This window comes from Oryctolagus cuniculus, chromosome 12 (genome assembly GCF_964237555.1).
Source record: "Oryctolagus cuniculus chromosome 12, mOryCun1.1, whole genome shotgun sequence".
Taxonomy (NCBI): domain Eukaryota; kingdom Metazoa; phylum Chordata; class Mammalia; order Lagomorpha; family Leporidae; genus Oryctolagus; species Oryctolagus cuniculus.
Genome location: NC_091443.1, coordinates 14299641 through 14326909, shown reverse-complemented (window position 1 = coordinate 14326909; position 27269 = coordinate 14299641). Strand labels below are relative to the sequence as shown.

The following is a 27269-nucleotide window of genomic DNA, read 5'->3' as shown; positions in this document are numbered from 1 at the left end:
TTTTTTTTTTTTTTTTAAGTGTAAAGCACAATGAGGTACAACATTTCACCATTAACTGCAGTGTGAACTGCAACAACAAAAATATTTCTTTGGGTTAAATAAAAAGAGTACAATTTCTTTTTTCCTCCTGAGTTTTGAGAGTTCTTAATATAGTAGGTATACTACTCTATCTTTGCTCCTTTAAACTCCTTTTTCACATTTGTCAAAAATAGGTCAGGGGAGGCAGTTAGCATAGTGGTTGGGGCACTGATATGATGCCTGTGCCCCAGATTGGAGTATCTAGGTCTATTTCAAGCTCCAGCTCCTGACTGGAGCTTCCCAGGAAACAGTGGCGATAGCTCAAGAACAAGGCTCCTGGAACCTACATCAGAGACCTAGATTGAGTTTCCTGCTTCAGCCCAAGTCATTATAAGCATTTGGAGAGTGAACCATTCTCTATTTTTCTCTGCCTCTTAAATAAATTTTTTCAAAACCAACTGGTGATGTTTGTATTAGCCGGCTTCTGAGATTTGTCTCTGCTTCATGCATTTTGAGGCTCTGACATTTGGTGCATATCCATTCAGATTCATTTTGTGTTCTAGCTAGATGGATTGTTTAGTATTATATAATCTCTTTGGTGTCTTATAGTTTTCCTTGCACTGAATCTAATACGAATATAACCATTCCTTTTTTCAGTTGTTAGGTTCAATTTGTGTCACTGATTTTGAAATTACAGTTGGATCACTTTTTAAATCCATTTATTCAGTCTCTGCCTGATCTGGTGTATTTAAACCATTTTTGTTTTCTGGGTCTTTTCTGTTTATACTACTTTGTGCTTTTTATTAATTTTTCTGTATGTAATTTGAATATTGTTAAGGATTTCCTCTTGGTTTATTTATAGGATGGAGTCTTTTTGGTATATGTTGTTTTGTAGAGTTTTCCTTTGTTTGCTATGAGGATTCCTTCATACATGAGTGACTTACCACTGTTTGTTGGTATCAGCACTGCTTTGCTTTTTTTTTTTAAGATTTATTTTTTGAAAGGCAGAGTTGGAGAGGGAGGGAGGGAGGGGAGGGATTAAGGGGAGAGAGAGAGAGAGAGACAGGTCTTCCATCTGCTGGTTTACTCTCCAAATAGCCACAATGGCCAGAGCTGGGCCATCTTCTCCTGCTTTCCCAGGACATAGCAGAGAGCTAGATTGAAAGTGGAGCAGCAGGACTGGAACTGGAGCCCACATGGGCTGCCGGCACTGCAGGACATTGCTTTACCTTTTAGCTACAGTGCTGGACCCTCAGCACCACTTTGAAATATAGAAACCTTGCTTTCATTTCCAATTTAAATACTTTTCTCTTGAGTATTACAGTTTTTATAGCTTTGCGTCAGTTATCAAATATGCTCTGTAGAACTGTTAGTGGAGTGGCAGTCTATTTTCCAGGATTTCATATTTTATAATTTCCTTAGCCAGTCTTCAAAGGCGGATCTGTTGATATATTTTAATTTTTCTTTGTATGATGCTGAGTTTATTATCTTTTTATTCCTAATAAATACTTTCAGAGATGTTATTTTGGGTTTGCTCAGCTTTAATGGGTTTGGGTCATTTGCCACATAGTTTTTTTTTTTTTTTTTTAAGATTTATTATACTTGAAAGTCACAGTTACACAGAGAGAAGAGAGAGAAAGAGAGAAGTCTTCCATCCGGTGGTTCACTCCCCATACAGCCGCAATGGCCAGAGCTGTGCAGATCTGAAGCCAGGAGCCAGGAGCTTTTTCCAGGTCTCCCACTCAGGTGCAGGGGCCCAAGGACATCCTTTTCTGCTTTCCCAGGCATAGCAGAGAGCTGGATCAGAAGTGGAGCCAGCTGGGTCTCGAACTGGCACCCATATGGGATGCCTGCACTGCAGGTGACAGCTTTATCTGTTACGCCATCACGCTGTCCCCACATAGATAGTTTTTAGCCATCATTTCTTCAAAAGCTGTATCAGCACCATTCTCTGCTTTCTTCTGGTCCTGTTATTAAATGAATGTTGAATCATTTGTTACTGTTCCATGTGTACTTAAAGCTCAGTTTATTTTTTAGTCTTTTTTTGTTGTTCAGATTTCTCTCTTCTGTCATATTCACTCTACTGTAGAGCCCATTCAGTGACCATTTTGCTTTAACTGTATTTTCAAGTCTAATTTCCATTTGCCTTTTTATTGTAACAGCTGTTTCTTTGCTGAGATTTTGTTATATTTGTGAAACAGTAGAATTTGTAATTACTTATCAAATCATTTTTTAATATTACTGCATTAAAGTTCTTGTCAGTTAATTCCAACATCTTGTTCATCCTTGTGTAGTGGTTTTCTTTCATTTCATTTTTCCCAGCTCTTGGTATGATGGATGATTCTTGGTTATTATATCACATACTTTGGGTCCTATTTAAACTTTTTTACTTTCACTGGCAGTCATGTTGAAGTTTGGCACACAGGTCCTGGTGTACTTTTATGGGTTGTGATTCCAATGACAGTATTCAGAGAACTCCTCTTCAGTGCTGTTTTGTTTTGCACTATTTATCTCATTGTACTGGGACTCTGACTGATAGCTGCTGGTGCTCCTTGGTTGGCATGCCTCTAAGGATGAACTGTGGGTGTGTTTTATTTTTTTTTTAAAGATTTATTTATTTGAAAGGCAGAGTTACAGAGAGAGGTAGAGCCAGAGAGAGAGAGGACTTTCATCCGCTGGTCGCTTGTCCATTCCCCAAATGGCCTCAATGGCCAGAACTGGGCCAGTTTGAAGCTAGGAGTCAGGAGCTTCTTCCGGGTCTCCTATGCAGGTGCAGGGGCCCAAGGACCTGGGCCGTCTTCTACTGCTTTCTTAGGCCATAGCATGGAGCTGGATCTGAAGTGGAGCTTCAGCACATGGTTGGCCCCTGTGTGTGGCCTTTGGGTCAGGGAAGAGCTTCCCCTCCAGCTCTCTATGGACTGGTGACTGCATCATGAGCCTGTTGTGGCAATATCTGCCTTATACCTAGTAGTGCGCCTGACCAGGTGGTGTCTATAGGGAAGAAAGGAACTCTGAGGTTCTCAAGAGAAAGAGAGCACTCTAGGACCAAGGCAGATTCGAGTGGAATTCCACCTGCAACTGCTCAGCAGCACGTGTCTCAGGATCAGGAAGGGGAACCTTGGGCACATCTTTTCATTTGTGACTGAATTGTTCTTTTATAAAGCCTCTTATTTGTAGAATTTACTTTAGCTCCGTTTGTAATTTGTTCAGGTTTCATTGGTGTATGTTTTGCTACTTTGATTCTCTATAGGAGCATCATCCTTATGCACATATATACTTGCTTTTTATCCCAATATCAACTTGTTTGCTGTTTAGCTATGATCATTTTTCATTACTCATTTTTTTTAAGTAAAATAACAGGGAAAGATGCGGCCATGATTACTTCTCTTCCTTTAGAAGCAGAGTTCTATGTTTTTTGTAAAATGATAAAAAGTAAAGCCTTGTCCTTTCTGAAATTGTCTTCTTTATCCCCCAACTTCACATATATATTTGAACTTTGCTTTCTCTTAATTATGTTTGAGCTGGTCCATTTGATATGTTCCCTGCATTTTCTTCTTGATGTGCAATTTGCTTTAGAAGGGGGTTTTAATGGTGTTCAAGAGTTTCAAGGGCCCAGGGCTCATTACATTGTGATCTCTTTGCAATCACCTACAAGTTGGATCCTGTATAACTCCAACTTTTAACCGCTTTTCTCAAAGTGGCCTGTGCTTTCCAGCAGGTTGGCAGTTTTCTGGTTCTTCTGTCGAGAACTTCAAGTAACCTAATTAGTTACCTTCTCTCTGCATCTTTACGCACTGATGCTGATAGCAACGAGGCCTTTTAGCTGTCAGTGCTTGGTTCCTGTTCACTTACGAGGGAACATATAATTTCATGGATTATGAAAGTTTATTTTGATGGTAAAGGTTTTGGATTCCATGTTTTTCTCAGAAAGTTTGTGGAGAATGCATAAAAGTATACACTGAAACAATTTGATCTTTTTATTCCATTTTTCCCTGAATATTTAGAAGTACTCACAAATAATGAGGTTATAAGATATACCTTATTGTCCAGCTTTATTATTAATATGTCTGTGGGCTTTTGGTTGTCCCATCCAGTTTGCTCTTCTGGGGCAGATTTGGAAGAGAGAAGAGCAAAAGCAAAATAATGGTCAGTGCTACAGTTGTCTTTCCAGAATTCCCGTCTTTTGCCTGCTTTTAGTGTCCATTAGTATAATTACCTGAATCTGTCCCCCTCCCCCCCAAAATCTGGTTGTCCTGCATATACACCATTCTGTCATTCTTTTTCTTCATCAGTTGGTGCTATTTGATTACCTTGAAGAACAGTTCTACTGAAAAGGCATGGTAAAAGGTATTTAAATATTTAGAGTAAGATAATTGAATTTTTTAGTTGGTTTTGATTTCTTTTTTGAATAGTATTATGAATTTAAGGGTAAAAAATTTAGTTTGTCTCAAAGTCATTACTCTTAGCTTGGACTTATTGTGCTTTTAATGTGACCCTATTAGGTTTTGGCACTTTGTGCTCACCTTTGAACTTTCTCATCCTAGTCCTGTTAATTGGCATTTAGAAGTCAAATTTTGGGTAAAAAGTATGAAATTTGCTATTGAATGTTATTATCAGACAGGAGGAAGGTTTTTCCAAGATACCCTGAAAGCCATACCATATCAGTGCAGAGGTATCTGCCACATTGTGTGGATACAGTATAGATTATTAATACCTATGAATACTGTGGTATCTCCAACCTTTTGCTATTAGTAGTAATATCACAGTGAATTCTCTTGTGTAGCTATCAATCCATACATATGTTTGGTGTCATTAAAATAAATTGCTAAAATGAATGCTAGATTGTTGTATCAAATGGTAGATGCATATGTCATTTTCATGCGGAGTGCCAAATTCTCCTTCACAGAATTGTAACATTTTGCCCAATACCACCAATGGAATGTGAGAATATCTCTTTTCCTAAAACTTCCTAATCAAACTTTGATGTTTACTTATCTCCCAGTTGAGAAATGGTATTTCAGTGCTGTTACGAATTTGAAGATGGAATCTTATATTTGAACTGTTTGTATTTTTTATGTAGTCTTCTGCTCATGCTTCTGTCATCACTTACAGAAACTTAGATGTAGGGAAATTGGCCTTTCAACTTTGATAAGTTTGCACAATTTTTTCCTAGTTTCTCATTTGTCTTTTGACTTTTTTTTTTTGCCAGGTACAAGTGTGTGTTTATATAGTTACCTAGCAAGTCTTTTCCATTACTCCGCTTTAATAGTTTAGTTTTATTAATTTTTTGGTCCCTGTAAATGCATTAGAAATTTTGGTCATAAGTTAACTTGTATTTCCACAGATACCTTGCGTATTTCTTTAGTGTTTTGGAGTATTCCCATTTATATTTCAGATTTGTCTCTCTTTGAATTTTCCTTTTCTTATCAGTGGTGTTCTTTCCTATACAATGTTGCAATTTTCCTTCATGTCGAAATACAGTATTACAAGTTTTCCATTGTTCACTGCTGAATTCTTCTGGTGTACTTTTGGCAGCCAGAAAATTTTGATTCTCATCTGTGAGATGATTTTCATCTCTTTATTTGGATTTTGATACTTTTTCTCATTTATGTTTCTGTATGTTATTTTTTTTTCCTGCACTTGCCATTAGTAGATCTTACGTAATTAAGGCTCGTTTTCATCAGCCACTTCCATTCCTTTATAACCAAAAGCTATTTTGAAGGGATCCCTCTGCCCTCTTGCAGATATTATAGACTGCCATTTCTGGTAGCAGCGCTTTTGCTATGAGCCTTCCTTTTAACTATTCTGTTGCCAGTGCTCTATCCTGACCTCAGTAGTTGTCTCTTAGGGTGTAGCTCTGACATGAGGTGAATCCTAACTAGTATTTTTCTGTGCACACCTGCTCTTCAACATAGCTTCTGCTGGACTTTGCCAATGTGACTCAAATGTGAACTCTGCTGCCTACATGACATTTGGTGTTTGTTTACAGCAGTATTTCCTAGTTTTACTCTAGATTATGGTCCCCCTGCTTTTGATCTGAATGGATTTTCAGATGTAAGGTGAGATCCATGTAGCTACCACTTTTTTTGTAGAAATCTGGAAACTGTTGCATTTCCTGTTCAGTTATCAAATTGGGTACATTCTTAGCTCATAACATAGGAAGAATAGAATTTTGTTCTGTGATTGTTTTTATTATATAAAATTGATAGAAACCTCAATTTTCAAGTGATAATTTTTAAAAACAGAATCTCAGTAGTATATCCATATGAAGCTGGTCAGTGTGACCAGACTACTACTCTGGTACTTCCTTCAGGGTCTGTTTTCTCTTTTCAGTGACACCTACCAATTTGCCTCCTGAAAGTGTGATATTCTCTGCCAGGATTCTGAGAACTTTCTAATGAATATTAACAAAGCATGTTGGCCAGCACCGCGGCTCACTAGGCTAATCCTCCACCTGCGGTGCCGGCACCCCGGGTTCTAGACCCAGTTGGGGCATCGGATTCTGTCCTGGTTGCTCCAGTCCAGCTCTCTGCTGTGGCCTGGGAGTGCAGTGGAAGATGGCCCAGGTCCTTGGGCCCTGCACCCGCATGGGAGACCAGAAGGAAGCACCTGACTCCTGGCTTCAGATCGGCGCAGCATGCTGGCCGTAGCGACCACCTGGGGGGTGAACCAACGGAAAAAGGAAGACCTTTCTCTCTGTCTCTCTCTCACTGTCTAACTCTCTTAGTTTGTCAAAAAAAAAAAAAAGTATTTTTTCTAAAACTTGGAATTTTTTAGATGTGAATTTGGATGTATGTATATATTTTATGGATTGGTGATTATACCTAGCTTGCATATATGAACTTTCATTTTTCTTTGTAGAACTCAGAATAACTTGTCATTATAACATGACTTCATTACACAGGTTTTGGGAATGTTGGAGGTTAAATCATTGTCTTATAGTGCATATGACAGAAAAAAAATAATTCCCAACTTGATAAAAGTTGTTTATTTTATATGAAATTATATACTTTTGTTTTGCTGCTATTTTAGGGAAGAGAAGAAAACAAAATATAAACAGTATACCTAGCACTCTTTTTCAGTTGACAAGATTGTTTATGACCGCACTTTGTGATTGCATCATAGTTAACATAATCATCTGTTGTAAGATACATTTATCACTACATTATTTACAACAGTAAAAAATTGGGAAAACCTAAGTTTTATTTATTTAGAACTGATTCCTTAAGGTAATTTTGCATAAATAGAATTTCTTTATATTTTCTATGGCTTCTAAATTTTTTCCTAATATGATTTTAAGAAAGATAATCTTACTAGTACTAGTTATAATAATAATCGCAAAACTAAAATAAGTATTTTATCTTTTCTCATTAGGGAGTTCTGGGAAATCGTTCATTCATTTACAGATGAGCAAAAAAGACTCTTCTTGCAGTTTACAACTGGTACAGACAGAGCACCTGTGGGAGGACTAGGAAAATTAAAGATGATTATAGCCAAAAATGGCCCAGACACAGAAAGGTAATTATTAAATCATCATTATATGCTATTTAAACACCTTAAAATTCCATTCCACATAGACATCTGAACTCTCCTTGTAGCTTCTGAGAACTTTGTGATTTTGTATAGAGATATCTAAATCATATGAAACAGTGGAGAATATTTTGCTGTTTTGTTTGAGGAAACTTTTCTTAAATTGAGGCATATTGGTTTGAAGTTTTTCAAATTAATATATATTGACTTGATTCACCATTTGTTAATTGAAGACTATATTATATAATAATGTATTTAGAATTAAATTGAGGCTTAGGAGATTGTTCAGTGTTAGATCATGCTTGAATCCATGGTTTTATAATGTTGGCATTTCATTGTATTCTGTCCACATACTGGGGTAGGTATCATACATGATCAGTAGCATATTTGTATAAATGTATAGATATTCACCCATTTGTATTGATTTTACATTATTTGACACATCATAGTGCTAATGTAAGTTTGTTTATATTTGTTATTAAATCATTTTCATAGACTGCTGCCAATATTTCTAGTAAGCATTAAAAAGGCACAGACTTTGAAACATGAAAACCAGTTCTGGATATTTTCTCCACCTTAGTTACTTCTCAGTAATTCAGCCAACTCTAATGTGGGTTTACTGATAGCAGTTCTCTGTAAATTTATTGAAAGAGACAATTTATTAAATGAACTACAGGGGTTAAGTACCTAAACCAATAGCTGCTGTATACTAAAATCAGTTACTGCAATATTTTATCATCATCATCATCATCGTAGCATTGAATAATTTATAGAAGACAGGCTGATTCTTGCAAGTTGGACAGTGAAGTTTAAGCATTGCATTAATGTCTAGTCTGTATTGCAAACCATCTCAACTGTGTATACCATCTAAAAATAGGATCATTTAATACTGAGCATATTTCCCATGACTTACTATTTTCCTGTTTTTCCCCTTTCTCTCTATTTAGGTTACCTACATCTCATACTTGCTTTAATGTCCTTTTACTTCCGGAATATTCAAGCAAAGAAAAGCTTAAAGAGAGATTGTTGAAGGCCATCACATATGCCAAAGGATTTGGCATGCTGTAAATCAAAATAAAAACACAAACAAAAAAAGGAAGAAAAAATTAAATTTTAATAAATATAATAAGAGGGATAAATTTGGTTGTGATAGTGTCCCAGTATAAAAAGGCTGTAAGATAGTGAACCACAGTAGTCACCTCTGTCTGTGCCTCCCTTCTTTATTGGGGACATGTGGGCTGGAACAGCAGATTTCAGCTACATATATGAACAAATCCTTTATTATTATTATAATTATTTTTTTGCGTGAAAGTGTTACATATTCTTTCACTTGTATGTACAGAGAGGTTTTTCTGAATATTTATTTTAAGGGTTAAATCACTTTTGCTTGTGTTTATTACTGCTTGAGGTTGAGCCTTTTTGAGTATTTAAAATATATATACCAACAAAACTACTCTCCCAAGGAAAACATTGCCACCATTTGTAGACCATGTAACCTTCAAGTGTGTGCTATTTTTGTCCCTGTTATCTAACACAAATCAGGAACTGTATTTTTTTTTTAACAATTTGCTTTTGAAACTTGAAGTCTTTGAAACAGTGTGATGCAATTACTGCTGTTCTAGTCCCCAGAGTTTTCTGTGCAAAATCTTAAGATTTAATAAAGATGGAAGGGAGAACTTGGAATGTTTTAACTGCAGCCCTCAGAACTTTAGTAACAGCACAACAAATTAAAAACAACTCATGCCACAGTATGTTGTCTTCATGTGTCTTGCAACCAACTGTTTGAGTAGCCAATCCTTTCTTAGTATATGAAAGGACACAGATTTTTTTTGTTGTTGTTCTTGTTAAGTTTACTGGGAAAAGTGCATTTGGCCAAATGAAATGGTAGTCCAGCCTATTTCAACAACGTTAGGAAGTTGCTTATTATTTAAAAAAAAAAAAAAAAAAGCATGTGAAAGTGCACTTAAACTTTTTATTAGTTATTACCTAGATTTTAAATAGACAATCCAAAGTCTCCCCTTCATGTTTCCATCATTTTGTTTAATCAACTGTTTTAGCAAGGCACATGATCAGTGTTGCAGCATATTGGAAAGGATGGCTACTGTGCCTTGTGTTACTTAGACAGTAAGTAGACCTGGAAAGGAATGGAGCTATTACTCCTAAGAATTACGTTGTGTGTCCCCAAAGATTAAATTTGCTTCAGAAAGTGTTAGAATCACTTTCATATACTGTGGGTGGAAAAAGTCCAAATAGGTTTAAATTGCTGGCTGTTCAGAAGTAAGTAGTTTTCCCTTTCCTAATATTCTGTGTCTGTGATGTTATTTTCTTTTATTGCATTATGAAATAAAAGGATTATGTATTTTTAACTAAGGAGAGATACTGATATATCCTTTTAAGACAAGCTACAGCTAATGTGCTGAGCTTGTGCCTTGATTGTTTTAACTGATTACTGCAGATCAGCCTGATGATTTGTTTGAAATTCGTAGGAAAAATACTGCTATCGAATCAGTGGACGGGAAAAAGGATGTCTTTCAGGATTATTTTAATTCTTTAAGTAATTGAGAGAGAATTGTTAATGTACCATAACACTTAATAAAACAGTGGCATTTTCACAATTTAATGGATAAAGAAGATAATGCTTTCCATACTGTGATAAGGTAACGTGGGGTTTTTCTGGGCCAACTGTTAGAACACTGTAAAGGTATGTATACTACTTGAAGCAAGGGACCCTCACATGATGATAGCATCTTAATCCAGGACCTCTCATCCACTGTGCTTCTGATGTATAATGTGAGAAGAAGAAAAATTGAGTATTAATGGGGACATTTTATAAAATAAATTGGTGAAGAAATTTGTGCTCTTTAGTTCTTAAGTTTTATCACTACAGTATTAGAGTTCTACAATTGGAATAATGTCTGTATGAAATGTTTTTAAATAATAATTGAATATAGGTGATCACATACAGGTAGACTTTTAACAAAGAGCCAACTATCCTTAAAATTTTATTAAGAGTAATCACTGGTTGTAGACAAGTAGTTCCCACTTGCTTAATGATAGTTATCCTGAGCATGTTATCACCTCTCTTATCATTACTGCCTTTTCAATTCACTAAATGTCACTAAATATCTTGAGAAGTAAATTTGACTGTAGTCTAGTATGATGGGTACACTCTGTACCCCAAATATGTTATAAAAGTACTTTTTTGCTTAGAAATTCCATTATATATTTTGATTTTCTTTGAATCAGCCCACAGTCTACAGGAAGCTCTGGGGGATAAAATTTACCATAAACTTTCCTTTGCCTTATGTTATTACAGAATAGTCCTACATGAAACATTAAAGCACAGCTGTGGCTATACTTTTTCTGAAGCCTGGCAGCTCCAGTATATAAGTTTGGTGTCCCTTACTCTGTATTCTGCTTTCTTGGGCTGTGATTAATGTATGATAAAATCCAGTTACAGTATCTTTAGCTTTGAGATACATGCGTTTGTACAGATACATATAAAAAAGAAAAATAAGGCTTCAGATCAAGAATGTGTTGATGCTACTCATTCATTCTTCCACAGCCAACCCAACAAACATACCTGGGCAATAGCACACCCTGTTGCCATAAGAACATGGCTATGCTGGGATTTCATGCCCCTTTCAGGAATTTTTTTCAAGAATTCATGCTATTTGTCTTCTCATGGCTACTCTATCTGTAATCTTGATCGCCTGTCTGCTTAACTCAAAAATATGTTTTCTGACCTTTCATCAGCCTAAGGACTTTCTCCAACCTTCTCTGGATCACCAAAGAATCAACACAGATTCTACCTGTTCCCTTTTTTGTCTTGCCTCCTTTTACTCACCCTGTTAGGGTGTAAAGAATTTCCTGGAGAGGAGGGAGGGTAGTAAGTTTTGAGATCAAGCTTTTTCCTCCCCTCCCTGTTCAGATCAAAGGGTTGGCATTTATTCACGATTACCACAAAAATATTTTGATGCACATGTGGGTGGATTTCATTGTATGAAAGGCTGCTCATCCAGTGGTGTTTCTCTGAAGATGTATTCCTCAAACATAATCTCATAATTACACAATCAGAAACTCCTGTCCTTAACCTTTTTTTTTTTTTTTTTTTAGTTTTTTTTTTTTCTTTCGACAGGCAGAGTAAGACAGAAAGGTCTTCCTTCTGTTGGTTCACCCCTCAAATGGCCACCACGGCCAGAGCTACGCCAATCCGAAGCCAGGAGCCAGCTGCTTCGCCCCAGTCTCCATGTGGGTGCAGGGCCCAAGCACTTGGGCCATCCTCCACTGCCTTTCTGGGCCACAGCAGAGAGCTGGACTGGAAGAGGAGCAACCGGGACTAGATCCCGGCACCCATATGGGATGCGGGCTCTGCAGGTGGAGGATTAACCTAGTGAGCCATGGCGCCAGCCGTCCTGTCTTTAACCTTTAATGACATCCTAAACATGGACTCCTTTTTCCATTCCAAGGTATACAGATCTTAGGTGGATCTTCTCCAGTTCTACATAAAGTTCATGTGTGAACTTCCCTGTGTGTCCCTTGTCAACCTCAGTAACTCCCAAAAACCCTGATTTCTCTATTTCTTGCCCAGACTTCGATCTCCAGGATGTCCTTCTTGCACCTCAAAGTGAATCTACCTGAAAATGAAGCTGTTATCTTGCATCTCTGCTAACCATTCTTTGCTTCTTCCTTAAAGGTGTCACCTTTCCCTCATCAAAATGCTGTTCTTTAACTGTCATAGGTATTGATCCTTTCCCTTCAAATCTTTATTGTCTCTCCTTCATTATACTTAGATTAAGGCCCTGACTTTCTGACTCATCTGGATGCTCTTGGCTGATAACTTCACTTCCTGACTCTTTCCACCTCCTTCTCTGGTTCTTTTCCATTCTGCTGAAGTACAGGTTTGCTGCTATTAATAACCCCTACCCCAAGACTCACTCTGCAATTCTGGCATTCAATGCTCTTCATCTACCTTTCCAATTTGCCTTCTATTCCTAAGGCATCTTACCTAGCATCTTCACTCATGCTTATCTTGTATTTCTTAGATCCCCCTTAAGACCAAATTTCAAAAGCACTTTGCCAGTAAAGATTTATTGACTCCCAAAGTGCCTCCAAAACCTCAGAGCAGCCCACACATCCATGATAGCACAGCATGGTGGGACATATTTTTTATTTGAACACTGAGGAGTCAACTGAGATTCTCACTGTCTCTGGCCGTTCTTGCTAAGATCCTATCCACATTTAGGTTCGATTATGAAGCTTCTGCTTATTTTTGGTATGTAACCACTGCCTGGAGTATAAACATATTCATGGTCAAGATTTTTTTTTTTTTAATCTTTCTGCTTCTTACACACATAGTAGATGCATAAATGACTTAGTTAAAAGTTTGGCTCTATCCCCTCACATCCCTTCCCAAGTTACCTCTTACTACTCAGTAATTGGAAATGACCTCCCTGCATTAAAATGCTCAGTGAAGCTTGCTAATTTTTCACTAAAGTCAGTCTCTGTTCCTCCTCCCCCCCACAGAGGCTTTTGACTTAATATTTAGTAATTAAGAATATTCTCACTGAGGAAGTGGAATCCCTGTCCTTTCAAGCTGTAGAAAGGAAGATCAATACAAAGGATGAAAAGGTCTGAGTCCATGACAGCAAGATTTTGGCATGATTTTCCCCACCCTACACTTCTGATGTGCTCTGGCAACAAACTCTGATAACGTGATCACCTTCTCTAACAATTCTCATCCTGTATCACCCAGGGGAGATGGGGTCAACCGTCTTGTCCTGTTGCCAGCGACTCAAATCTGTCAAGGAGCAATACTCAGCCAAACGCTGCTTTCCTTGCTAAATCAAGCACTACTCGTGATGAATGCCTGCTTTATGTGAGAGCCACACTTAACATTTTCTCATACTTCCTAACTGTAACCCTGTTAGGATCTCACAGGACCTAAATTATAGTGCACGCCAAGTACCTTGTTTATATGATACGATTGTTAGTCTTTATGGAATGGTTCCCTATGGCCCATGCATGCCCCTTGCCCAAGCCACAAAGCCATCAAACAGGGCTGAACCTTTGCCCATCTAATATCTTCCTGTCGCCAAAACTCGAGATTCCTAGGTTCAGCCAAACAGTACCTGGAATAATTATTATCCAGTCCACTGAAAACCAACAGGAAATGGAATGGGATTTGCCTGGTAAATAGCATACAGTGTTGAGGGTGAAACCTTTGCAGTCTGATAACTGAGTCCTTGCCTTGCCATTCCTATGGCTTAAATTATACCCAATCGTACCTTATCACTGGTTGTCAGGATTCAATGAAATTGAAATACAGATGCTAGATAACATCTTGCAAGACATCCTGGAGAGACTGAGATGGATTCTCCCAACATTAAGAAATAAAGAGAAGGGAGAGTCTTTATTGAGAGGTTGCAGGAATTGAATTTCCTTCATCCACTTCAGAATGGAAGAATGTTTTCCCTGATCTTTAAGATGTAATCATACCATAAAAAGTAACCCTTTTTAAAATGTAATTCTAAGTATAGTCAGTATTGTGCAGTCATTGCCATGTAATTCCAGAGCATTTTCATCACTACAGAAAGAAATTGTGCACAAATTAGGAGTGACTGCTGCTTATTAGCCCCTGACAACCACTAATCTACATTCTGTATATGGGTATATGGATTTGCCTGTCTTGGACATTTTCATAGCAATGGAATCATGCAATATGTGGCCTTTTGTGTCTTTTTGCCCCACTTAGAATAATGCTTTCAAGGTACATTGATTTTGTAGCATGTATCAGTGCTTCATTTCTTTCTGTGGCTGAATGTCATTGTATTGACATACCAAATTTTTTGTTGGTACATTTGTTGATGGATGCTTGTGTTTCCATTTTAATACTACAACTATGAACATTTGTGTATGAGTTTTTATGTGGACCTGAGTTTTCATTTCTTTAGGTTATATACCTGGAAGTGGAATTGCTGGGTTATATTGTAACTTTATGTTCAGCCCTTTGAGGAACTGCCAAACTTATCCCAAATGGCTACATTATTTTACATTCCTACCAGCAGTATATGAGTTCCAATTTCTCCCCATCTTTGCCAAAACATTTATCTCATTGTGATTCTAGCTATCTTAGTTGGGTGAAGTGGTATGTCATGGTTTTGGTTGTATTTCCCTTAATGACTAATGATGTTGAGCATCTTTTATGTGCTTATTTGTCATTTGTATATCTTTGGTGAAATGTCTGTTGAGATCCTTTGTCTATTTTTAAGAATTCAGTTGTCTTTTTATTACTGGTTTTAAAAAATATATTCTGGATTACAGGTCCCTTACCAGGTAAATAATTTGCAATTTTTCCCCCATTTTGTGGGTGGTATTTTCATTTCTTGATAGTTTCCTTTGAAGCACAAAACTTTTTAATTTGATGTCCAAATCACCTATTTTTCCTATTGCTGCTTGGTGCTTTGGTGTCATATCTAAGGAACCATTGCCTATTCCAAGTCATGAAGATTTGTGCTTGTTTCAAGCATCTAATAGTTTTAGCTTTTAGTTTTAGGTCTTTGGTCCATTTTTGTATTTGGTGCATATAGGGGTCCAACTTCATTCTTTCGTATGTGAATATCTAGTTTGTCCAAGCACCAGTTGTCAAAAAGTCATTTCCCCTATGAATGGTCTTGGCATCCATGACAAAAGTTGACTGTAAATATATAAAATTTTATTTTTGAACTCAATTTTATTCCATTGTTCTATATGTGTATCTTATTCCAGTACTGCACTGTCTTGATTATTGTAGCTTTTAATGGGATTTGGAATGTGTGAGTCCTTCAACTTTGTTCTTTTTCAAAGTGATTTTTGTCTGTTTAGGTCCCTTGCATTCCATATGAATTTTAGGATCAATTTGTCAATTTCTGTAAAACAGGCAGCTGGAATTTTTTATAGTGATTGTGTTGAATCTGTACGCAAATTTGAGGAATGTTGTTATTTTAACAGTATTAAGTTTTTCAGTTCCCGCAACATAGAATGTCTTTCCATTGTTATGGTCTTTAGTTTCCTTCAGTGATGTTTTATAGATTTCAGTGTACAAATCTTGACCTCGTTGGTTAATTTTTTTCCTATTTTATTCTTTTTAGTGTTATTACAAACAATTGTTTCTTAATTCTCATTTTTGAATTATTGATGGCTAATGTCTAGAAATACAAAGGATTTTGTATGCTGATCTTGTATACTGTAGCTTTTCTGAAGTCATTTATTCTAATACTTTTTTTTTAATTGCTTAAGATTTTCTATATACAAGATCATGCATCTGTGAATAGAAATACTTCTTTCTTTCCAATCTGGATTCTTTTAATTTTATTTTCTTGCCCAAGTGCCCTGGCCAGCACCTCCAGTAAAATATTAAATAGAAGTGGCAAGAACAGCCATCTTTTACTTGTTCCTGATTGTAGGGGGAAAGCATTCAGTCTTTCACCATTAAGTATGATGTTAGTTGTGGGTTTTTCATAGATGCTTCAAGCTGAGGAAATTCCTATCTGTTCCTAGTTTGTTGAGTGTTTTTATCAACAAGGGTATTGGACTTTGTCAAATGCTTCTGTATCTATTAAGGTTGTCATGTAGTTTTTGTCCTTTATTGATATGTTGTATAACATTGATGGATTTTTGTATATTGAACCAATCTACATTCCTGGAATAATCTCACTTGTCCATGCTATATAAACCATTTTCTATGCTGCTGGATTTGGTTTGCTGGTATTTTGTTTAGAATATTTGCATCTATATTCATAAAGGATATTGGTCTGATTTTCTTGTTATTTCTTTACCTGGTTTTGAAATCAGGGTAATGTTGGTCCTCATACAGTGAGTTGGGAACTTCCCCTGCCTTCAAACACAGTGAGGTTTGTTTCAAATGAACTTTGAGACCTTGGTGTATGATTTTTACATCTTGGGCTATGCAGGAGTGGTAGCTTGTGGAAAAGGTCCCAAAGTAAGCCATGTCTGCAGTGGCCTCTGGCAGCTGAATAAAGGGCACTTCCAGCAATGAAGGTATTTGGTGTATGCTTCCTGTGGCCACAGCTGGTTGCCATAAGAGATGGACTGTTTACCATCTTGAAGCACACCCTTCTCATGTGGGCTTTCTAGAAGCTGGCTACCAGCAGCTGAGTGCTATCCAGAGTAGAGGCTGTTGGGAGGAGAGGCTGGAAATGGCCAGCCATGCCAGAGAATTTTGTTTATGGTTTTCAGCAGCAGGTATTCCATGGAAAAAAGTTACTAACCCCTTGTGTCCAGTACCAAGACACTATAGTAACTGGGTAAGGCAGGATTTTTTTTTTTTTTTTCTAATTCTGTTTCCTTCAGAAGGGTCAGAAATAAACCTTAGAATGGAAAGAAGGTAAAGGGGAATGAGAATAGTTTGGCATTTTGATGTTTCACTTGTATGGGCTCTTTAATATCCAGAAAAGGGTCCTTTATTGCCTGAAAGTGATTAGGAAAGCTATATGGGCTGAGGTTTCATCCCTAGAAAAATCCATGGAGTAGGCTTCCAAATGGAAAAAAAGTTGTGTTGTCTGTAGACCTCTTCTACCACCATCACAGTTTTCATGATTCAGTAAACCAGACCAATGGAAAGGATTTAAAGGATACTTAGGATTATGATATTTATGATCCCATTCCAACTGAAGTATGAAATGTTTTTATTACCATTACCAGGGCAAAATGCTTGTTGAATTCAATTTTTCAGAGTGTTGGAGTGACTCAAGACTGCTTCATTGAAATAAGGACTCTTTCAGGCAGATTGAGCCAGACACGTGCAATCCAGTAAAGGTTATAAAACTTTGTAAAAGTACAATTTGGACTAAGAATTTGGGTTCAAAAACTTCAGACAGGTGATGAAGGTAGCTAAAACTTAACACATGAGGAGGTGTATAGTAGTAAGGTAGACAATTCATTGAACCTTAGTGTCAGACTACCTTAGTGTCAGACTAGAAAGAATCAGAATGATTAGAAGTTCTTGCAGATCATGCCAAGGACTTTGGAATTTATTTTACAGACTGAGAAGCAAAAGCATTATCAGATAATAAACTAGAAGAATCTAAGTCCCCATGTGCACTTCAAAGTGAGGATATTATTGTGTTAATTCTAGAAAGGCAGATCCACTTTAGTATAGAAGGAAAGACACAGTCCAAGACAGGGACTGGAACTTGTAAACTTCATAGTCATACAGTCTTGGCCAGGAGAAGAGTCAAAGATGAGTACAAATTTCCCATTTGGGTGATCAGATGGGTAGTGATGATGTTGAGTTTATATAAAAGAGGAGCAGGCTTGGGAGAGTGGGATGGGGGTGGGGGGGTTGTGGAATTAATCCCGTTGTGTCATGATTTAGTTGAAGTGTCTGAAATAGCCAAAGTGAACTGTCCGGAAGCAGTTCCAAATTTGTCTAGAGAGAAGCCTACGAAGAAGATAGTTTACGATTCCAGTTTGTAAATCATAGCTGAACCCTTTGACGGGAACATTATCACTAGGGAGAAGGATTAAAAAGGGAGGAGAGAAGGTCAAGGAAATCCTTGGAAATGTTAGAGTTACACAGATTAGTTGGCTTGCGAATTTTTGTCTGCTGCACTAGACTAAGTTCCATGTGTACAGGGCCTTTGTCTTATTCATGGGCATACCTGGTGCCTAGAGCCAAATATAAGGGTGCTTTGTGGAGCCACACAATTACAGTGTCTCAGAAACTTCCCACCCACCTCCATACTGTCTGCATACTGCTGGCTTAACACTCATCCCTGAATCTGAACTTTCACTTTAGCTATTAAGGAGGGTATATATAAGGGGTCTTCAAGAAGTTGATGGGAAATGTCTTATGAAAAAAAATTATTCATGAACTTCAGGTTTTCTTGTTGCAGCAAAATAAGCTTTAATTCCTTTTGTCCACAAAATTATCCTCGGGTTATTTCCCTTTTAGGCCCTATCACTATGCCCGACACTGCTGAATTCCACTTCCCAGTAGTAGTGGGGTCAGCAGTGAGATCTTTCTTGAGGCAGATGAGGAAATACCCTTTCTCCAGAGAGAGCCACCTACAGCAGGAAGGTAACCTCCAAGAACTTCAGCTGAGATTGGGCAGGAAGAACCCAGCTCAACACAGGAGGGTGGTGTGCATTTAGACCCTGTCAAATGGAATTTGTTTTGTCACCTAACAATACATTTTAGAAATTGCTCCCAGTATATTTGCTTCCAGCACCCAAACAGTGAAAATGTTCTTCACCTTCACATGCTAAGAGGATGGAGATAGTTTTCAAATTTAAATTGTGTTTATTGAAATGTCAAAAGTGCATAGTGCCTGTCTACGTCTCCTTAGAACTAGCTCCAAGAGTAGGAATGTTCATTTTCTTTCCCTGTTTTCCAGTATATATTTGTTGAATGAATGCATGAATAAAATTATGATTGCAAAGACAAAGGGGCCGATTTGTCAACTAGACTTAAAATTTCTATAGAAACTGCAAATAAAAAGTGTATGGATTGTTCCTGTATGTAATCAGTGATGTTGGATGGAGATTTTTCTGACATTCAGATGCTGTTACGCTTTCTTCCATTGTGCAGTGACAACCACCCTCACATTGCATTTAGGAATGTAGTTTGTTTCAGAAAAGCAATAGAAGGAAAACCAGCTGTTTTCCAAGTATTCTTAAGAAGGTGGTGAGTAAATTGGTCATTTTTTCTTAAGTAACTTTAATTTTGTGAGGACGACTTTGTTTGATCCCACTGTACCTGAGTTTCTACTTTCACTGCAGCCCTACCCTAACATCACACTTGTCATCCCATTATTCATTTTAGTGTGGCTTTTTTGTTTCTCTTCACAACCATATGTATTCTTTGAATGCTTCCATTGTAACCAACCCATGGAAGAAGTTGACAAAATGTACATGGGGCCCACATGAAGTGGAGGCAGTAATGTCAGTAGGTGTTGGGCCTCATCTGAGGCCTCTGATTTCACATGTACATGAAGTTATTTTTTAGCCATGTGGTTTATGGCATGAATTCTTTGGTTACTTTTTCTGTCACCGTGGAACTTAATATTAATAGTCATACTGTTAATTCATTTAAATGTGTAAGTGCCACTTCCCATAGATACCTAGCTGATGACCACCTAATTGACAATAAAAAGATTTTTACTGCCTTATATTACGCCTCACAAAAAAAGCCTGAAATATGTACTGACATCTGGAGAAAGAAAAGACTAGTGTCTGCTTAAGGACAATAGTCCAGACTGCCTTTGTGACAAAGTAATTGGGTTGTGGATGTTTAGCAGTAAAAATATCCTAAATGCTCATCCTTCTCAGTCTTCATTTACGGATGAGAAAACATAGTTTCCAAGTTGTTAAGTATTTTGTCCCTAATCAATGTGACCATTGCATTTATATAAATAAAGTAAGAAACCAGAACCTCTGTTCCTGCTTATTAGACTTCATTCCACAGTAGCAAGCCAGGCTAACTTCAGCTTCCTTAAGTGGGCATTGTCTTTGCTTGATTAAATATGAGCAGGCTCCACATAGGGCATGACCGATATAAAGGGAGGCCTGCTTGGTTCTCTAGTCAATTTGGTTTAATTTGTTAGATGGTTTGTATTGTAGAAAAGGCAGATATTAGAGGTAGCCACCACCACCCCCATCCTTGTCCCCAGTTGCTTTTCTCTCCCGACACCACTGAAGAAACAAATTTGCTAACAGTCCCCAAATTGTCTTTTACTCTCTTTTACAGTAAGAGCAATACTGCCAAAAAGTTTCCCAGAGTCATGTTCCTCTTATATATCTCTCCTTGAAAACTGTTGTTTGGTATGAAGATGAAGCCTGGTGTGGAAAGTTCAAGATGCCTTGGTCCCAGCTCAGCCTACCCTTCCTTTGCTGCCCGTTCTCGCTGCTTGTCTCCGTGGCTTCATTTGGAGGGCTGCAGGGCCTGCCGTGACCTGGGTCCATATCTTACTTTTAAATCCTGCCTTGATTGCTGTGTTTTTATAGAAGAGGAAAACATTTTCTCTTGAGTTCAGGAGCAGTCTTGAGATCAGGGGTAAGATTTTTCATAGGTAAGTATTAAGAAGTGGTGGAAAAGGGAGGGATGCCTTAGAAAAAGTGTGTGTTCTTTGTGGTGATGGAGTTGCTTCCAATTTGTTTCCCAATTCCTTCAAAAACTAGTTTTCTGTCCTCTTCATGCACTATGAGTTCCGATTCTAGGGACATGTAGTGCTTCCTGTCTCCCTTTCTCTAAGGGGTTTTTGAAAATGGAGTTTTGAAAATTTGTGGGCTGTGGGAGACTTCTGATTGTCTCTCCCAAATACTTAGCTCTTTCATTCATAAGAGACTCTTGCCTTAGGATGTTATGAATCTGATTCAGTAATGCTGGATCCACTGGTACATCTTTTGGGCCATGGAGATTGTTTCGAGGGCTTGGCCTTTTCTTTCTTGGGTGTTCCACGTTTATATCTCCATGGACTATATATCTAAGGAGCTTACCTTTGGATTCCCTGCCAATGGCTGGATCTTGGAGATTATGCTGCCCAGTGCTTGGACACTTGCTGCAGGAGTCCATGATCCCTTTTTCCTCCTGTGGTGCTGGGCTGCTGTCCTCAGGAAACTTTCTCTGTTGTGCTGCTCCCTGCTCTGGACTTTGCAGAGACGAAACCATGGTCTGCTTGCTCTCTACTCTGGAGGGTGATCTCATTTTCAGAGTTGTGCTCCCACCATTGTCCTTAGAGTTTGCCTTTGGGATCACAGTGGAGGCTGCCTGGCAGTCCTTAAGCAGCCCACTCCGGACAGCTGGGTAGAGTGTGTCTTTGTTCAGATTAAATCTAAAGAGCATTTTATTCTTTCTCCCCTCCACCCTTTTCTCAACTATTGCCTTCACGGCTGCTTCACTGTCATCCACCAAGGTGGTGCTGTAGGTGGAGAATGAGCTCTTATTGGTGAGCAGTTTGACAAGCTCCTTGTTACCAAGCAGTCGTGCATGTGCCAGTTCTGACCTTTGGAACTTCAGGTGGCATCGCTTATAAAAGGCTTTCTGCTCCATGAGCCAAGCATTGGCTTCATATTTCTTCATGGTTTCCAGGAAACTGAGTTTCTTTTTCAGCAAGTTATCTTCTTTCCAATTGAAGGAGAGGATTGAGTAGGACTTCTCTGTTTCCATGAGCTTTATGCCTTCTCCAAATATGGGGCAGTACTTGTTTCTCTGATTGCTGAAATTTTCTGACAAGTTCTGACAGTTGCTGCATTGGTGGCTCCTCCATGAGATGCCCATTTGGACCAGGGGATCTGACATTTTTCTGCCCATGTGGGGACCTGGCAGCCAGTGTTCTGTCAGCGGAGGACCTGTGAGTGTGCTTAGTTACCCATGGGCACTATGACTGCAGTGTTCTATTCCGGGCCTTGATGTTTGTTTTTAAGAATTCTGTGGGTTGCCAGGACATGTAGTATGGAAGCTGAGGGCTTCTCCCAAGGTCAGAGGTCCTCAGATACTTATTTCCTGGCTTCTTAACTCTACCTCACAACTGTCCCCTTCCCAATGGGAGGCAGGCTTGAAGGCCATCCGCCATGTCTCTGTCTACTACTACTCATTTTCAGTTGGAGGTTTCTTAAGTTTGGTTGTATGTTTCCCAGGCAGATGATAACAGAGAGGGTTTTTTTTTTTTTTTTTTTAATGAAGTTAACAGAGATACAGGATTTTAAAGTTATAATAGGGAAATATCCCAGTAAGGTGGCTGAAAGTGATTCTTTAATTCCATTTTCCCATGAACTTGTTAAACTCCCCTTTTATGTTTTATGATGTCTCCTTATGAACCTCATAAGGATGTAACTGATCAGTTTCTTGTAGTTGGTCCCCTTTTGTAATGTATAAGAATTTTTTGTTAAAAACAGAAACTTCCTGAAAATTAAAAATAAAAGAGGCAAAGGTAGGAGGCAGAAGGTACAAGTGAGGACTCCTTGCTGAAGACATGGCCACTGTTGGCATTCTGGCTCTAGAAGCCACACTCAAAAAAATGTGATTGTGTGGTTAGATGTTAGACCTACCCTAGACAGTCTCAGATATCAGGACAGCAGGATGGGCCACAGAGCCCTAGATGGTGGTGGTGCTAGCCTGTGGAAGTCCTAAATTCCCTGCCTTTCTGTGTTATCACCCAAATGATTGCTGCATTTACAAGAGCACCTTCATATAAGTTGCCACATTTGTCCTACCAGGATTTTATGGGGGTTTTGTGATTCCAGCCACTTTGTAATTTAAGGTTGTTACCTAGGTTTCCATTTTTTTTTTTAATTAAAAAGATACAAATTTTCTATGTCTCCTCTCCCTCCAAATATTCCTATTATGTCACTTGTTGCTATTTCCCAGTCCATCCCAAATACTCCTCCAAACTATCAAATGGTAGTTTATTCCTGAAATAGTGCTGTACCTTCTTTAAGCCTATTGAAACTTCTAGAAGTCATTTTTTTTCTACATCTGACAGCAGATAGACTACCTGTATGTGTTCTTCCTCTTCAAGAGTTACTGCTTTGTCAAAGCCTACTGAGTAAAAATACAAAGTTTTGATAGCTTTCTCTCTTTCATTACCAAGGAGGCTTTGTGCTTGGAATACATTTAGGGTAAAGGTAGTATTTTTTAATTAATAAACCAAATGTTATAAAAATTATTTCTACTTTAGAAAATGTTATGTAAATCTAAAGGAATTTTCATGAATTCATGTTGCCCCAGACATCCAGGCTACTTTTCCTCCACTGAATGGCTATCATGCAATTTGAAGGTTTGATCTCCAAAGCACACCCAGCTCCAGGTGGAGGCAAATTATTTCCAAGCCAATCAGGGCCACATTGTTAATCTTGCCACAGACTGGCTTGGATTGGGGCTGGCCAAAACCACTTTTGGCCTATGAGATGTAACATTGTTTATAATAAACCTGGGGAAAAAGAGTATACTTGCTTAAATAGTAGGAAAATAATAGCAGTGTTGGGTAGTTTGTTTTATTGCAACTTTAAAGGGGTTGAATTAATCCAGTTGTACCTTTGTTGAATTTCCCTTCCCCTTCTGGTTGTATCTCCTAGGCTAGACCCCTTTAGATGGTCAAAGCCTGCTGGCTTATTTTATAGTCAGTGGAGTCCAGCACTGTTTTAAGATGCCCAGGGCTAATCTTCTAATATTTAATTAGAAGAGATGCTGGCAGCCATGAACTGTCTGAATGTAAAATATTGCCATCACTTAGAAATGTGCTTTGTGCTTTAGCAGTTTTACAGCTGTAAAGGATCTAAACTATTAAATCTGCATTTTTAATTTTTAAAAGTTGGAAATTGTAGAGAGACAAATAGAGCTGTTATCTGCTGGTTCACACTCCCAAATACCCATAGTGGCTGGGGCTGTGACATGCCAGAGTTGGAGCCAGAACCCCAATCTAGACTCCACATGAGTTGCAGGAACTCCACTACTTCAACCATCCCAGGGTGCACATTAGTGGGAAGTGAGAATCAGGAGTGGAACTGAGATTCCAACCAGGGTACTCTAATTTGGAATGTGAGCATTCCAATCAGTGGTTTAACCACTAGGCCCAATTCCCACCCCATAATCCACTGTTATGTGGGGGGTAACATTGCAAAAGTAAAGGGTCAGAAATCCCTTGGTAGAGATGAGGGCCCAGAAAAATGTGGAATTGCAGCAAGCTCCACATGAATACCAACAGCAGTGTCCCATTGTGATGGTGATGACACTTGCTCCTACCATGGGCCCAGCACCAAGCAATGTGATTTTCTCCAGGGTCACAGGACTGTTTGCTCATGTGATCAGCTTACTATGTCCCTGAAGTTCATGCAGTGTAAACTGAAATTACTTTAGTTCTGTGGCTACTGACTGCATCTTAATCCCATGTTAATACTTCCATGAATACTATCCTATTTTCCCAGTCATCCACACTGGGAACTTGGGGGACATCTTTAACTCTTGGTTTCTGACACTTCCTTTCCAATTGTTCCCCTAGTTCAGCATCAGATCTACCCGCCTCCAACATACAGATGCCCAGCAGTTCCCTAACGAGGTTATTCTGTTGATCACTGGATTCTTTTCACATAATGTTTTTTTTTTTTTTTTTAATTTGTATGTCTCCTGCTTAAAGTTAGAAAATCATTTCAGCCATTGTATTCTCTTCACTTTCAAGGTCTACCATAATTACATAATGTGTGTCAAGTCAGTCATATCCACAAGACCTAGGGTTCCTCAACTGTCAATGGAAACTATGGGAGCAGTTACATTGGGCTCTGGGTTTTTTCAGACTTTTTTCATAGTTCAGGCTCCATATCCAGCATTTAGCCCAAGTGACCTCTGTTCATTGAGCATCGGCTACATACTCTTGCTGACAGACACTGTGCTGGCTCTGGGGAGATACAAAATCTTTGAAGCTCTCTAGCAAGTGACAATTCACTGAAGCACCAAGGCAGCAGGAGGTGCATTGTGCTCTGAGATTTCATAAAGAATTTCAGAAAGGTAGACAGAATTCATGTAGCCCAAATGGTAAGACATTCAAGAACATGGCAGAATTACAGAGTGCTAGAGCTAGGACCCAAACCTGGGACACCTAACTCCAAGAACAGCATTCCTTGTATGGTACTAAGTTGTCTGCTCATAATCTTATTGCGGAGACAGCTGAAAAAGTTAAGGCTGAGGAGTGTACATTATGGATAACCACAGAAGAGACTGCCGTCCTGATGAGGTATCCACAGAAACACAAGTTTTCTTTCAAGCTGAACACAGGTACGTTAAGATGGTTTTCTCCACTAGTCCAGCAAGAAAATGCTATTGGTAGTTTCCTCCTCCCTACTTTTCTGCTTAGCCAGGGCTGAGGGCAAGTCTTGTGGCTGAAGCTCCAAGTAGGAACCATGGCTGTGTGCAAGCCAACAGATGGGTCACTGCCAATGGGAATGTCTTCTTACGAGATCATACAAGTTATGCTGTGTACTCCAGATTTGCCTATGACCTGAACCAGGAAACCCACATCCGTTATGCTCAATGCATATGTTCCTGAACAGTGGGTCACAGAAGAAATGAAAGGAGAAATCAAAAAATTTCTGGAAGTGAATGAAGATGATGATAGAACATATCAGAATACACAGGATACAGCAAAATCAGTGTTAGGAGGGAGGTTTGTAGCAATTGGTGCCTACATGAAAAAATAATTAAAATTGGAGAAGAAATAAAATTGAAACCAAAAAAGCAATACAGAAGAGCAGCAAAATGAATAATTGTTTTTCTTGAAAAAGTAAACAAAATTGATAAACTGTTGGCTCAACTAAAAGACCCAAACCAATAAAATCAGAAAGGGAGAAGGAAATGTAGCAACAGATACCACAGAGATAAGGAATTACTAGAAAGATCTGTAGCCAACAGATCGGGAAGCCTAGAGGAAATGGATACATTCCTGGAAACAATATACCAAAGTTGAGCCATGAAGACATAGAAAGCCTAACCAGACCAACAAGAAAGGCTGAATTTTACCAGACATTTACAGAACTAATTTCAATTTTCAGGCTAGTCTAAGCCATTGAAAGGGGGTTGGGAGTCCTCTCAAACTCCTTAATTAAGTCAGCATCACCTTAATTCCTAAACAACAAAAAGATAAAAGAATGAGAATTATAACCCAGTTTCCCTAATAAATACAGATGAAAAATCCTCCAACAAAATGCTAGCCAGTTGAGATCAACAAATCAAAAATTAACCCAGACCAAGTGACATTTATCCCTGGTATGCAGGGATGGTTCAGTGTTCACAAATCCGTAAATGTGATCACATTAACGAACTGAAGAATAAAAATCTATGATTACCTCAGTAGATGGCAGAAAAAGAAATTGATAACATACAGCATGCTTTCATGATGAGAACTTTAAGCAAATTGGGTATAGAAAGAACATTCCTCAACAGAATCAAATTGCCTCAAGAAAATTCATTCATCCTATTGAATGGGGAAAAGTGGGAAGCATTCCCCCTTAAGTTGAAGCAGACAAGGATGCCCACACTCACCATTAATATTTAATATAGTCCTGGAAGTTTTAGCCAGAGCTATTAGGCAAGAAAGGTCAAAGGTATACAAATTGGGAAAGAGGACATCAAACCATCCCTATTTGCAGATGACATAATTCTATATATAGGGGATCCAAAGCACTCCACTAAGAAACTATCCAAATTCATGGAAGTGTTTGGTAAAGTGGTGGGATTTGAAATCAACACAAAAAATGAATAGCCTTTGTATACACAGACAATGTACAGACAATGCCATGGCTGGAAAGAACTTTTAAGATCAGTTCCATTCACAGTAGCTACAAAAATATAATACCTTGACATAAATTTAACCAAGGATGTCAAAGATCTCTACAATGGGAATTAAAAAATATCGAAGAATTATAAGACACAAAAAATGAAAAATTCTTTAATGTTCATGGATTACAACAGTGTATCATCAACATGTCAGTACTACCAAAAGCAACTTAGAGATTCAATGCAATTCCAATCAAAATACCTAGAACATTCTTCTCTGATCTAGAAAAAAAGTTGCTGAAAGTCACATGGAAATACAAGGGTCCCCAAATAGTGAAAGCAATCCTATACAACAAAAAAGCCTGAGGGATCACAAAATAAATTTCAAGACATACCAGGGCAGTTACAATCAGAACAGCCTGGTGCTAGCAAAAAAACATGGGTAGACTAGTGAAAC

General features: G+C 38.3%; 1 protein-coding gene and 1 long non-coding RNA gene across 62 annotated transcripts in view; one reads left to right on the top strand and one right to left on the bottom strand.

The window, feature by feature from the left end:
• The window catches only part of UBE3A (ubiquitin protein ligase E3A), a 103620-nt gene extending 87339 nt beyond the window's left edge, over window positions 1–16281 (top strand). For all 12 annotated transcript variants that reach the window (XM_070053554.1, XM_070053548.1, XM_070053552.1 and 9 more), the window contains 2 exons: window positions 7393–7536; window positions 8496–16281. In XM_070053554.1, coding sequence (XP_069909655.1) covers window positions 7393–7536; window positions 8496–8616 — 265 coding nt within the window. In that variant the 3' untranslated portion in view covers window positions 8617–16281. The remainder of the gene's footprint in view (window positions 1–7392; window positions 7537–8495) is intronic.
• Window positions 1–27269, bottom strand: part of LOC103351270 (uncharacterized) — a 235567-nt gene that overhangs the window by 96606 nt on the left and 111692 nt on the right. For 40 of the 50 annotated variants that reach the window (XR_011380571.1, XR_011380581.1, XR_011380579.1 and 37 more), the window contains one exon: window positions 1589–27269. This exon is cut by the window's right edge and continues 12947 nt beyond it. The exons of 9 other annotated variants lie outside the window; for them this stretch is intronic. This is a non-coding gene — a long non-coding RNA (uncharacterized lncRNA). Of the gene's footprint in view, window positions 1–1588 lie in introns of those variants that run through there. One more of the 50 variants, XR_011380619.1, reaches the window with a different exon arrangement.